General features: G+C 35.1%; 1 protein-coding gene and 1 pseudogene across 1 annotated transcript; one reads left to right on the forward strand and one right to left on the reverse strand.

Annotated features, from left to right (window-relative positions):
• Positions 1 to 1,648: 1,648 nt before the first annotated feature.
• On the forward strand, positions 1,649 to 2,103 carry LOC119990428 (annotated as a pseudogene).
• Positions 2,104 to 2,672: 569 nt separating this feature from the next.
• On the reverse strand, positions 2,673 to 4,551 carry LOC119991009 (agamous-like MADS-box protein MADS4). The gene is made up of 9 exons (XM_038837177.1): positions 4,479 to 4,551; positions 4,304 to 4,389; positions 3,926 to 3,993; positions 3,716 to 3,815; positions 3,468 to 3,509; positions 3,309 to 3,350; positions 3,050 to 3,186; positions 2,826 to 2,921; positions 2,673 to 2,730 (listed from the first exon to the last, which is right to left on the reverse strand). Exons 1-9 carry the CDS (start codon positions 4,549 to 4,551, stop codon positions 2,673 to 2,675), a joined length of 702 nt encoding a protein of 233 aa, XP_038693105.1.
• Between the last annotated feature and the right edge of the window lie 9,618 nt (positions 4,552 to 14,169).

Here is a 14,169-nt window from a genome sequence, read left to right on the forward strand (position 1 = left end):
AAAATACCAAAAACATTTTGCTATTTGCTTGTCTTAGTTTAATTACCAACCCAAACAATCTTGAGTTGATCTTTACTTTGTTTGCATTGTATATACATACATACAAGTATAACTTTGGACTAGACATAACACCGTCCCTGTGGATTCGACCCTTGCTTATCATTGTGCTGTAGTCGCCGACTAGTACACTTGCTAGTAAGGTTAATTTAGACCCAACAGTGATCAGCCTCGGAAATGGATTGACTGGCTTCCTTGGGCAGAATTTAGCTACAACACGTCCAAACACTCTTCCACTCGTATGACCCCTTTTGAGGCCGTGTATGGAATTTCACCACCAACTATATTGTCCTATGTGCCAGGTACTTCCCGAGTCCAAGCAGTGGATAAGTATTTATGTAACCGGGATGTTATATTGCAGGAGCTGTGACAAAACCTGCTGGTGGCACAGAATCGTATGAAGAGTCAGGCCAATCAACATTGCCGTGGCATATAAAACTCCAACCTTACCGCCAGACTTCCGTTGTTTTTCAGAAATCCATGAAATTGTCCCCCAGATTTTTTGGCCCCTACAAAATCCTGGAGAAAATTGGTTTCGTGGCATATAAATTGGAACTTCCATCTGGTTCTAAGATTCATAACGTCTTTCATGTCAGCTTATTGCGAAAGCATTTGGGGCCGGTCACTACTAGCTCTCCACACCTACCTCCTGTCTCGGATGATTCTACCATCCTTCCACAACCGGAGGCAATCCTGGATCGTCGTGTGATACGCAAAGGTAAATATCGACCTAAGTTCGAAGTCTTGGTCAAATGGGTTGGTGCCCCATCTGAAGATGCCACTTGGGAGAATGAGTGGCGTTTCACTAAGTCCTATCCTGACTTTATCCTTGCGGACAAGGCTCCTTAAGTAGGGGGGAATGATGTGTGCCACATCCATGCAGAGTCAGGAGTATGGAATGTGGGACGTGGGAGTAGTGCACCTCATGGTGCAAAGGCAAAATGGAAAGTAGTTTCTTGCAGTTATTGTTTCAGTTGTTTCTGCAATTATAATTCAATTACTAGTGTAGTTATTGTACAGAGTTGGCAATTCATTTTCATTTCAGTTAACTCCTTTCGGTTGTATATATGTTAAGGAAGAAATGAATGAAAGGCATGTTGATATTTGCCCCAAACTTCTCTCTTTTCTTCTTCTTTTCTTCTCTGTTTGCTATTCTTCTATAATCCAAAATTCTTCATAACATTTTGAATTTTCTAAGTTGTCCTGGAGTCCGAGAGAGATAGGTTTGAGGTATGAGAGTCTAAAGAAAGAAATTTGGTGGGTAATTCTTGGATTCAAATTGTGTCGAATCTTGTTACTTAAATTTAGTGTCTTTTTCTTTATTTTATTTTCACAAATTTTCTATTTTTGAGTAACGTCATATTTTCTTCTTATCTTGATTTGGTACGGCTACAGGATTCGAACTAGAATGAAAACAATACGAAGAAAACTAGAAAAGAATAATAGTATATGTTGATGCCTTGCCCGAACAGTTAACTCAAGATCTCGACATTTGCACAAACACAACACCGACCAAAACCTCGTCTAATCCTTTTAAAATAATAGTTTCTCCATCGTCTTCACTGAAAACAGATCACTTTGCTCCAAAAAAAGGCTTCTTCATTCACGCGAGAAGGTGCCACGAGTCTTAAATCTCTGGCATCCGTCGTTGAGGCATTCCATCGAATACGACATAGGCGACTTTCTGTCCGAAACAGAGGATATCTTCTTCTCTACTTATGCTCCTATTTTATTCCTTCCTTCCTGTCCTCAAACAGCAACTCATAGAGCTAGATCAAATCAACAGATTAAAAACCTACTCTCTGTGTAGTGAATTGTGATTGATTCAAGCAAGGATGGCTGACTGGGGCCCTGTTGTGATAGCGGTGGTGCTGTTTGTGCTGCTGAGTCCAGGATTGTTGTTTCAGTTACCTGGAAAAAGCAGAGTGGTGGAGTTTGGGAACATGCAGACAAGTGGGTTGTCGATTCTGGTCCACACCATCATTTTCTTTGGCCTCAATCACCATCTTCCTTATTGCAATTGGTGTTCATATCTACACTGGATGATTATTGAACTACTCCGTCTTCTATCACTACTGAATTGGGGTTTCGAGAAAGGTACTCTCTTTATACTCCCAATGCTCTATTGAAACACACAGAGCCTGCCTGTTTTGTATTGTATTTGGCTTTTTTTTTGGTGTGTTTCTCTTCTGGGTTTTTTGTGTTTCAAGTCCTGTTTTCATGTAATTTTGCTCTTGTTTTCTGATACAATCACAGAATTGTAAGACACAAGAATTTAGCAATGGTTTCTTTAAGTTTTTATTTAGAATGAAACGAGGATGCTTTCAACTGATAACATCAAGTACTAGTGACAACAGGCACATCAAACCTTCTCTGTTCTCACTGAACCAGTTTCCCCCGAAATGGTTGAAGCTATAGCGCTCAACATCTCTCTCCGGATTATATATTTTTATTCAAATCCTTCAACAATTTACCATTCTTACTTAACAAAGAGAACATGCCCATAAATTTTCGATAGCATCAGGAAAAACAGTTATCCACAATTCCTGCATCAATCCTCTAAGAAGCTGCATAGTTCTGGAGGCGGCGCCACTTACTAGAACACCAGTGCCCGCTCACTCTTCCAGTACATATTCCAACACTCTAAACCACCACTTCACAACAGTTTCCATTCTGCACCAGAAGAAAATTTTAGAGGAACAGTCCGTCAGCAATTATCAAGAATAAACGAACTTTAAACTTAAAGACTTGACCATAAAAATATTCACAGAACACAGAAGGTGGAAAGTGGAAAGTTTGTTAAAAACCAGCATATGTAATTATTCACACTTGGTCCAGCAGTTGTTATTGGATCTGTTGGATATCTGCAATATATGCAACAAAATCTTAATTTAAACTAACAAGCTTTTATAACTTATGATAACTTCACAACTCACATTTTATCCACACAAGGTGTTTTGATAAAAAGAAATTAATATGTTTGAGGTCATACCCAATTTGAAGGGTGGGTTCACAGTCCAGGGGGTGAAAGAAGCCATCTCCCTGAGGTTGAGCTTGTTGTCTTCCATAGGCCACATCTTCTGCACTTGGATTCAGTTGGAGTGAATGTACATGGTATCCTTCTACCAACTGCAAATGCATTGCCCACATCCTCATGAGTACTAATTAAATTAAACCTTCTAGAGCTAGATGTATAAAACCATTCCAACAAGGCAAGAAAGTGGCTATATATGTATAGAAATGGAACCTACCCTTTGTTTCAAGTTCTTATTTGCTTCACCAAGCAGGTGTTCCTGCATAAGCATATATATATATATGTATACAAGAATCAGAAACAGAAGAGAGATCGCTAGCTAGAAAAAGTACTACTAGAGCAATTGAAAGAGAGTACTATTAATTAGTTGCCAAACCTTATGTTGTAGATCAGTGAATTGATCCAGCATGTGTTGAGTCTGTCAAGGAAATTGTTCAACTGATCAAGACGAGTAATATTGTTGTTGATTTTGTCTCACATGAGAGAGAATGATCAATGTACAATACTTTTACATCTAATATTCAGTACTTTACTTTTCTTTGGGATTGCTTGTAGATAATGAAGCTCGTTGTCATTCAATTACATATATGAGTCAAATGTATGTATAAAGTAAACGACAAGTACCCGGATTGATCTGATTTGCTTCAGTGACATATCCAGCTGCCTTTCAAGTGACTCAAGCTCCTTGCTGTTTAGAGGACCGAGATCCTCTCCCAGAAGATTCCTAGTGGACATCAAACACCACCACACACACACATATTCAAGTTACTGAATATATATTAACAAGCTTGGTGTATAAAAAATTGCATGGAAATCAATGGAACTGTGAATTACCTTTGGGTTCTCTGTAGTGCTTCATAGCGTGCTTTCAGCTTCAAATATTCCTGCTGGCTGCTTAGCTCCTGCAGTCACACAGCAGACAAATTCATGTGTATATAGCATATATGATGTATAGTTCACATTTCGCAGTAAAAGATCTGATGGAAATTAAAACAGTAATAATTTTAAGAAAGCAATATTAATACTGACAAAATTTTCTCCTTTTTTTCCCAAGAAAGAACAGGCTTGAGGTTTCAGTAAAATTTTCAGCTGGATATATATGCTGGTTCATTAGTCCTTACTTCTTCTAATCACATAATTATCCAGAAGATAGTTACAATTCAATGATAAAATGTTCACCTTCCAAATGATAAGAGTCCACCAAGTGCATACATGTAATAAAGATCCCAAATTTCCTCCCGCATCATCCATCACCTGACCTACTTCATCCCTGTTTTGCAAGAAAATCGATGGTTTTGCTGTATGAAAATTTTTTTCCTCCTAGAGTTGCTACTTTTGCAATCACTCTAGTTTGTTTCATTATTTATTTGCATATGAAATTCACTACTTGTTTCCACCGTATCAATCTCCTTTAATTCCCTTTCCCTAGTTTGTTTGGTGTTTCTTGATTGGTTATGCATTAAATTTTGAAGTTCAACTATGGATAAATTTGGCTGTAGTTCTTTTTGAAGAGCCTACTACTCAAGGAAAAGTAGCTAACTCTCATAACAAAAAGAAATCTCCCCCAAAACAGAACCATAAAAAGAATGGCTCTTCAAAAAAATCTCAAACCAGAGAGCTTAAGCAAGCTCAAAAAACCACTTTTAATGATGATGTTTAATTGCTTAATTTGGAATATTAGGGGAGTTGGCAACTCCGCTTCTATTAGTAGGTTAAAATTTTCATGCAAAACTCATAACATCCAAATTTTAGCTATTCTTGAGCCTTTTATCCCTGTGGATCAAATTCAAAGTTTAGCCAAAAAGATTAGATTGAATTCCTTTGCTAGTAACTCCTCTGGTAAAATTTGGATGTTTTGGAATGAGACCCTCCCTTTAAAGAGAGCCTATGACCATGATCAGATTCTAACTTTAGAGGCTAATTTAGGTCAAGGTCCTTGCCTTATTTCTGCAGTGTATGCTAAATGCAAAAGGAAAGACAGAATCCCTCTCTGGTCTGAGCTCCAAAATCTCTCTTCTCTAGATATGCCTTGGTGTGTGAGAGGGGATTTTAATGTGGTTCTCTCTCCGTCTGAGAAAAGAGGTCTTACTGGTATTAATAGAGGGGCTGTCAATGACTTCTCTCAAGCCCTTCATCATGCTAATCTCTTTGACTTGGGCTACTCAGGATCTAACTTTACTTGGTCTAATGGAACTTGTTGGTCTAGGATTGATAGGATCTGTGCTAATGGTATTTGGCAATCTTCTTTTGCCTCTACTTTTGTCTCTCACCTTCCTAGAGCTAACTCAGATCATTCCCCAATTTTAATCAAAATGATTCCTATTAATTCTAGCTCCCCCAAACCCTTTAGGTTTCTAAATGCCTGGACCTCTCACATAAATTTTCTTCAGATAGTTAGAAATAGTTGGGATGATCCTATTAAGGGCAGACCAATTAACTTAGTTTGTGAAAAACTAAAAAGATTGAAAAAAGCTCTTCAAGTTTGGAACAAAAACTGTTTTGGCAATATTTTTCAAAAAATAAACTCTGTAGAAAATGATCTTGATCAAATTCAATCTGCTTATGATCATACCCCAACTGTAGCATTAAAAAACTCTTTATTGCAAAAAACTGCAGAGTTCTCAAGTGTTCTTAAACAAGAAGAAATGTTTTGGGAACAAAAAGCTAGGACTAAATGGTGCAAAGAGGGGGATGCTAACACTAAATTTTTTCATGCCTCTGTCAAAGCCCAAAGACAAAAGCTTTTCATTGATAATTTGAAAGACGATAATGGTATTTGGTGCCAAGGTGAAGATCTAGGGAAAGCCATAAATCTCTTCTTTAAGAACCACCTGTCTCTTCCCCAAAATCATCCAAATAAGGATATCACTGATCTTTTTATTCAAAACATTCCTAGGATTGTTTCTCAAGTAGATAATGACTTGCTTGACCAACTCCCCGATCATTCAGAGGTCAAGCAGACAGTTTTCTCCTTTAATGCTAATAGCAGTCCTGGCCCTGATGGTTTCAATGGCCTTTTCTTTCAATCTTGTTGGGATATCATAGGGCATGACATTGTGGATTCCTGTAGGGCTTTCTGGGTGGGTCATAGCCTGCCAAAGGCTTGTACTAGCACATTAATTGTATTGATCCCTAAAGTGCCTCATCCTACTAAAATAACTGAGCTTAGACCTATAAGTCTATGTAGTTTTTTAAACAAAATTTTTTCCAAAATTATGGCTAAGAGATTAGGTAACATTCTGCCTAAAATTATTTCTCCTAACCAATGTGCATTTGTGAAAGATAGAGATATTTCTGACAACATATTACTTGCCCAAGAACTTATTTCCAATTTGAACAAGAGAGTTAGAGGTAATAATATAGTCATCAAGTTGGATACGGCTAAAGCCTTTGACAAAGTTTCCTGGTTTTTTCTTATTCAAATTCTTAGAAAATTAGGTTTTAGTGAATGTTGGATTGATTTAGTTTGGAATCTTATTTCCAATAACTGGTTTTCTATCTTGTTTAATGGCAAACCCACTGGTTTTTTTAAATCAGAGAAAGGCCTAAGACAAGGAGACCCTCTATCTCCTGCTCTATTCATTCTCATGGCTGAGTCTCTTTCAAGAGCCCTGGAAACCTTCCATGCTGCCAATCCTGCTTTTTCTTATTACTCTGGAAGAGAAATTAATGCTATTTCTCACTTGTCTTATGCGGATGACTTGCTCCTGTTTTCTAATGGTTCTAAAAAGGCCATTGAAGGTCTTATGAAAGTCCTTTCTTTATATGAAAAATGTTCTGGCCAACAGATCAACAAAGAAAAAAGTTGCATAATCTTTCCTAAAAAGATGCACCTGTCTAGGATTAACACCCTTCTCCACATCTCTGGTTTTAAAAGAAAAGAGTTGCCTATAGTGTATTTAGGGTGCCCTTTGTCCTGTGATAGGAAAAGAATTGTCATGTATGACAATTTAGTTGAAAAATTTAAATCTCATATTGTGAATTGGAGTACCTCTATGCTCTCTTCAGGAGGAAAACTAATTTTGCTAAAGCATGTCTTGTCTTCCTTCCCTACCTACTTGTTCTCTGTTCTTGATCCCCCTAAAAAAGTCATTAATCATTTGAACTCTATATGTGCTAATTTTCTTTGGGGAAATTCTGAATTTGGCAAAAAACATCATTGGGTTGCTTGGAGGAAAATCACCAGGCCTTATGCTGAGGGTGGTTTAGGTATAAGAAGCTTTGATGATATGGTGCAAGCTCTAAATTGTAAGTTATGGTGGAAATTCAGGAATTTGAAATCCATGTGGGCTCTCTTTATGAGTCAAAAATTCTGCAGGAATGTTCACCCCTCCATAGTTTCTCCCTTAGGCTCCTTCACTTGGAAAAGAATTTGTAGGGTTAGAAATTTTATGGAAAACAACATGAAATTCATAATTGGGAAAGGTAACATTAACCTATGGAGAGATAACTGGCTAGGGGATGGCCCTATTTCTAATAGGATTGAGATTGATCCTAGTTGGCCCTCTAAGTTGAATAGTTTTATTGTGAATGACAATTGGGACTTTGATAAATTAAATATCCTCATTCCTGATCATCTAGTTCAAGATATAGGTAGATATAACTTTCAGATTTCAAATAGGAATGATTTGATGGTTTGGTCTCCTAATGACAATGGTTTGTTCTCTGTTAAGTCTGCCTATGACTCCATCAGAATTCATGATGCTTATTCTCCATTATTTGACTCTCTCTGGAATGAATTAATCCCTTTAAAAATTTCTTTCTTCATGTGGAGATTGATTCAAAACTCTTTGCCTGTGGATGAAGCCTTACTCAAAATAGGTATTCAGTTGGTTTCTAAATGTCAATGTTGTAAAGACCATCCCCAAACTGAATCTCTATTTCATATTTTTGTGGAAAATCCTATTACAGTTGTTGTGTGGTCCTTCTTTTATAATCTGGTTGGCATGTCCTTTAGAAGTGATCCTATTCATATCATTTTGGCTGATTGGTGGAAATTTAAAAAGAAAAACTCAATCTTAGGTTCTTTGGCTTGTTTAATTCCTGTGTGTGTTTGCTGGCAGCTTTGGAAAGCCAGGAACAAGTCTAGATTCGAAGACTTTGGTCTAAAAAGTCATGAGATCACTAATTGTGTCATTGATCAAATTAGATTGATTTTTCAAAGCTCTTGCAAAACTCACCGGGACATTTGCAAAGACACTTTCTTAAATACTCTTTTCAATTTACCTGTGAATGCTCAAAAGAAAGGTAGGATGACTGTTTTATATTGGAACCCTCCTCCTCATTCTTATGTGAAAATAAACTGTGATGGTAGTGTGCTTGGTCACAATGGTGATGCTGGTGGGGGGTGCTTGTTGAGAGATCACAATGGTCAATTTGTGGCTGGTTTATCTAATTATTATGGTGCTTACTCTATTACTTGGACCGAAATGAAGGCTATTCATGATGGCATCTGCCTTGCTACATCCCTAGGATTTAATCATATCCAGGTTGAATCTGACTCTTTGGTTGCTATTAACATTCTGTCATCTAACTATCATTGTCCTTGGAAAGTTATTTATATTAAAAGACAGATTGAAGAAAGTTATGGATCTATGGATATCCAGTTTAAGCACATCTTCAGGGAAATCAATGGTTGTGCAGATTTTCTAGCCACAAAGGCTTCCCAAGGTAAGCAATCTAGCTACTTCTACAGATACAACGACCTTCCAGCTCAAGTTAAAGGTATGATATACATTGACTCGATGGGGGTCCCTGCCATGAGACAGATTAACTGCTAATGTTCTATTTTTAGGCTTTTGTCTACCCTTTTGGTTTGTTATTGTTATGGTTTGTTCATTTTCTCCTTGGTGCTTGTTCTCTTGTTCTTTTTGTCCATGGGTTAGGTTTAGTCCCCCCATTGTGAGCCACCGGAGAAGGGCTATTCTTCTCCTCCTTATGAAATAAATTTTCCGGTTTCCTTAAAAAAAATTAAAAAAAAAAAAAAAAACTATGGAAGGAAAAGGACCTGGAATATGAAACAAAATGTCAAAATTAATGTTTATAGAGTCCTCAAAGGTGTTTTTTTTTAATTATATATAAATTTTATATGCAATAGTTCTAGTTTAAAAAATATATTCTGTTTAAGAAAATGATTTCAAATGAGCCAATACCAAATAGATTAAGACTGTGATGGTGATGATTAAGTAAGGATTTATGCAACCATAAAGAATTTCATATCGCATGAAAAAATGGCCATAAGAGCACAATTTATTCTCTTTACATGTAAAAGTGATCAATAATTATCGGGTATGTGTGTATGTATATATACGTATATGTTTCTATCAGAGTACATGTCTATCAATTATTATATTAATTACAAATCTTTCACTGCATTTGATTTTCACAATGCATGTAGTTTGATTTTATTTATTTTTTATTGTTTGATAGAACAATGTTAATTTCATCCATAGTTATTAGTATAATCCAGAATCATCTCCAAAACAGGAAAGAACAAATTAAAATTTGTTGGGGAAACAATGAAAGGAGCAGGATATATATATATATATATATATAAAGGACGCAGCTTTTACAAAAAGAATTTAACTGATCAAAGAAAATATAAGCATTAATAAAAAAAGGTTTGAAGAATAAGTAAAAGAGCTTTGGGGATTTTGTAATATTTCAAAACCTTAATTTGATACAAGCAAAGCTTTCAAAGAAATACATCTTTATTCAACAGAATATGCCTATGCATGCCCATAATAAGCAATTAACTCACCAGAATTTTGTTATAACAATCAATCACGTAAATTATTAATGCAGTAATTAACTTTCGTAACAGGAAAATAAAATAAGATCTAAATCCCTAATTTGAATCTTTTATACGTTTGTTTGAAACTAATACATAAATATATATATATATATATATATTGTTCCATTTCCCATCAAAAATTTGAAGAAAATAATGTGTGGATAGACATTGAACAAAAAGAAATATAGAATAATGATGATGACAATGATATGATCTGGGTTTGGAGAAGGGGGAATTCGGAGATCTTGTGGATATTAGATTGCTCACCATGAAACCCTGTCAATCAACAACAGATTTCCAAATCCATCAAATTGGACATAAATTGACAAATCTATGAGAGAGAGGAAGAGAGAGATCTACAAGAAACAAAACCCTAATCAGCTTCAAGGTACTCTTGGAAAGATCAAAACCAAAACTTGAAGCAGATGTCTCCATCTCTTTTATTGATAGACAACACGCCACCTAACACACACAGAAAGGGAGAGAGATTTATGATCCAAAAGAAAAGTGGGAGCAGCTAATTTTAATGAAAACATCTGCAACCAGAACATGGGGAAGAGAGCAAGCTCCACTAAATTTTCGAAGGAAGAAAATTTCTAGAAAAAGCAAGGGACAGAGCGATGGAAATGAAAGGGAACAAAAATTCTACCATATTGAAGCACCATCAGATCAGATGATGTGTAGTTGATGAATCTGGAAGCAAAGTAAATACATCTCTTGGATTCCATATATTATCTCTTATGTGTTGAAGCATCAAGAAAGGTACAAATTATTGTCCTCTACATATTATCTCTACTTATCATGAAAAAAAAAATCCAAATTTCACAACGTCACACAATTATAAATAAAAAAGAAGGAAAAAACAACACATTAAGAACACACTTGTGCATGAAATGATATACACACACACACATATATGGTTTGATGGGTGGAGTACTGGAGTGAGTCATTATCATGGTCTACATCGTAGGACTAGATGTACCTTTTCTCTAGCTACCTCATATATATATTATTATTTTTTTAAAAAAACTATAATTTTGATTATTATATTGACATCATGCTTTGTCACTACCTTACTTCCCCATTGCCCATATTGGATTGTTGACGTCTACTTTACCCCATACAAATATACGACATACATACATACATATATATATATATATATATATATATTACATCTTGGCTACTATTTAACTTTAGTCTAATAGAACATATTCACCATTTTCTCTTTGGAAGCAAAAACACACTACGGGCAACGGGTAGCCAAATAAATAGACAACTTAGTGGGTGCCCGTTTTTAATCATTATATGGGCTACCCTAAACTTTTCTTCTAAGCTTAAATCATTAACACATAGATTTTTATTATTAAATTCATGCAACAAAAAAAACAATAATAATAAAAGAAAACTTGAAGATTATGCACTCATTCTTATCTTCTACCCAACAAAATCTCTCTCTCTCTCTATATATATATATACATATAGGACGTCTTGATAGCTATATCTCATGCACGTCTCCTTCATATGTCGCTTTCTTTCTTTCTTTTTTCTTCCAAAAAGAACCCTAATGAAAAAGGTCAATAATATTTGTTGACATTTAATAGTTCTATCCAAGTAAAACCAGACATACAAAACCTAGTTTTTTTCTTAGGAGTTAAGAGGGTCGGCGTTTGTTCACATATCAACATGTATTTATTATTTTGCATGCACATCACACTCATTCACCAACTAATGATGTCGAGAATTATTCAAAAACTTTGAATGATTTTGTTGTAGACTTATAGGTAGCTCGTGCATTGTTTTCCTCATGACGTAAGAGAAATCAACATTTGTATATATACGTAATATGTTATATACATGCCCATTGTAGGAGGTGATGATGTTAAAGGAGAGGGAGGGGCGGCGAAACCAACGTTATTAAGGAATTAATTGCCAAATCAATGGCATCATCAAGAGTTGACCAATATATATATATATGATAATGAAGAATGTTGTGTACGTAACAAATTCCTAGTACTTTATGCAACTACATACTCTTTTATGATGAGGTGGATTATAAACAATTTAAGGTCAACAATTCAAAATGATATTTTTTTTAACTGAGAAACCACTCAAATATTCCCTTCGAATAGCTGAGTAGGCATAAATCTCAGACTGTCGGAACAATCCACACCACGCGGAAAGAGGCCCGGAAATGAGACAATCCCATGAAATCAGGATTTCATAAGAAAATCTCTCAGTTGGTTGGTTCAAACTTCCGACCTCGAGTATGTACGTCTGAAGTCTAGAAAGATAACCAACTAGATAATATATGTACGTATATATGATAATTATCTCTCTATACGTAATATATGTTGATGAGAGAGAGAGAGTTCCTATATGTGACGGGCGTTGTTAGTTAGGTTAACACATATGTGTTTGTGTCGTCCTAATCTCACTTGTCATTACTTCATGGCAAGGCATGAAGTAGTGCAAGAAAACACTAAGCAAATTTCCAAATCATGGCATATATAAGATGAGTTGACCTATATATATATATATATATGCCAACTAACACTTATTCAAGTTAGAAGTTGATTATACAAAACAAAATGAAATGTTGGACTCACATATATAACTGTATTTTAATGTTCTAGGTAAGCAAGACAACATCTTCAAATGATACATCCATGTTCCATCAAGTACAAGCAAGAAATAATTCAACTGATCACATGACATAGTTATTCTCTTTGTCCATTTCTCCAGCTAAGGGTTTTTGTCATTATTTGTTAATTTCTTTAATTTCTTTCTGTCTCTAACCCTAGATAATTAATTCAATGTCCAAGCATGCATGCAAGCATCTGTACAGCCCCCTAGAAGAAAAGTTATATACAGCTAATTATGAAGGAGATTAATTTTATATATATATATATATAATGATCAGTCAAAAGATAATGAATTAAACCTAGCATGGCATGCATCTTTTTTTGGATTTACTACATTATCATATTCGGTTGCATGTCCCGTGATAGATTCCTAGTTAAGGATTTTTCTTCATTAGGTAATTAATTAATGAATTAATTAATTATTGTTTCACCTATTGAAAGTGCGTACTAAAAGCTCATAAACAATGATCAATAAAAACACAAATATATAATTATCTGCTATCTCTTGTGTGTACAATATTACAGTTTTTTCCTTTATATTTTATTTTAAAGATAAAAAAAAACAGGAATATTTGTCCATTAGAAATTAATATCACAACTAGGGTTTCATTATTAATAAACCTATCAAGAACTTATAAAATAACACTATCATGAAAGAATGCCTAGGATGCATGAAAAATCACTAAAGAAATAATAATAAAGGTTCGTCTTTAAAAAAATAAACGGGATGAGGGACTCGAACTAAAGTGCTCAAGATTTACTCGACAAACACATGAGCTAGCTATATATGTTTTGATAAAGGCTAATGATAGAAGAAAATATGCTATAATTTGGAGTAATGGTCAGTGAAAATATTACGGTATTTGATGACGATGAAGGTTGCATATATACATATAGATTCTATAGCTTGTGCACATATATATGCCTTAATTAGCTACTACTATATTTAAGGTATATATCATTTTTAATTAATTTATCCTCCTTAATGAGATTGACAAAAAAAAAAAAAAAAAACAAAATCGTTTGTTTCTCTCTCACTCATCATACGCAATCTCGCACACAATGACATGACATTTCCTTAACTTGAAGACATCCTTTAGAATCATAATAAGCTTTACTCCCCAATTCTTGGTGGTCATGCAACTCATTAAGGAAGAAAAGATTCATCATTGACATTAATAACACACTCACGTGTACATTAATCTTAAAAACAAACCCTAACCTTAGATCTTTGTCTTGTCACCATTTTATAATCTTCTAGGTTTTTTCATTTAATTTACCTACAAATGTTTGAATGCATAAAGAGGTATGTATATATGTTTCATTTTTAATTTAGGTTGTGAAGGTACGTATATACACACACAAGCCATATATATAATTATAGATAATTGAAAGACCATTTTCATACAACTTAACCCGAGGATTTCAGACAAATAACGAGGCTCAGTGGGCCAATTGGACCGAGCAGGTTAACAGACTTGAGTGGAAGAACTAAACCCAACCTGGAAGCCTAAAGTTCATTGGTCGACAAAGTTCGTTCCCTTTGGTAAAGTAGGCATTTGCTTTGCCCTAGCCTCTGTCGGCGGAATAGAAAAGGCATTTAGCAAACAAAGAAAGGAAACTTTATCTTGCCGCCTGAG

This window comes from Tripterygium wilfordii, chromosome 22, assembly GCF_013401445.1.
Source record: "Tripterygium wilfordii isolate XIE 37 chromosome 22, ASM1340144v1, whole genome shotgun sequence".
In the NCBI taxonomy this organism is placed as follows: Eukaryota; Viridiplantae; Streptophyta; class Magnoliopsida; order Celastrales; family Celastraceae; genus Tripterygium; species Tripterygium wilfordii.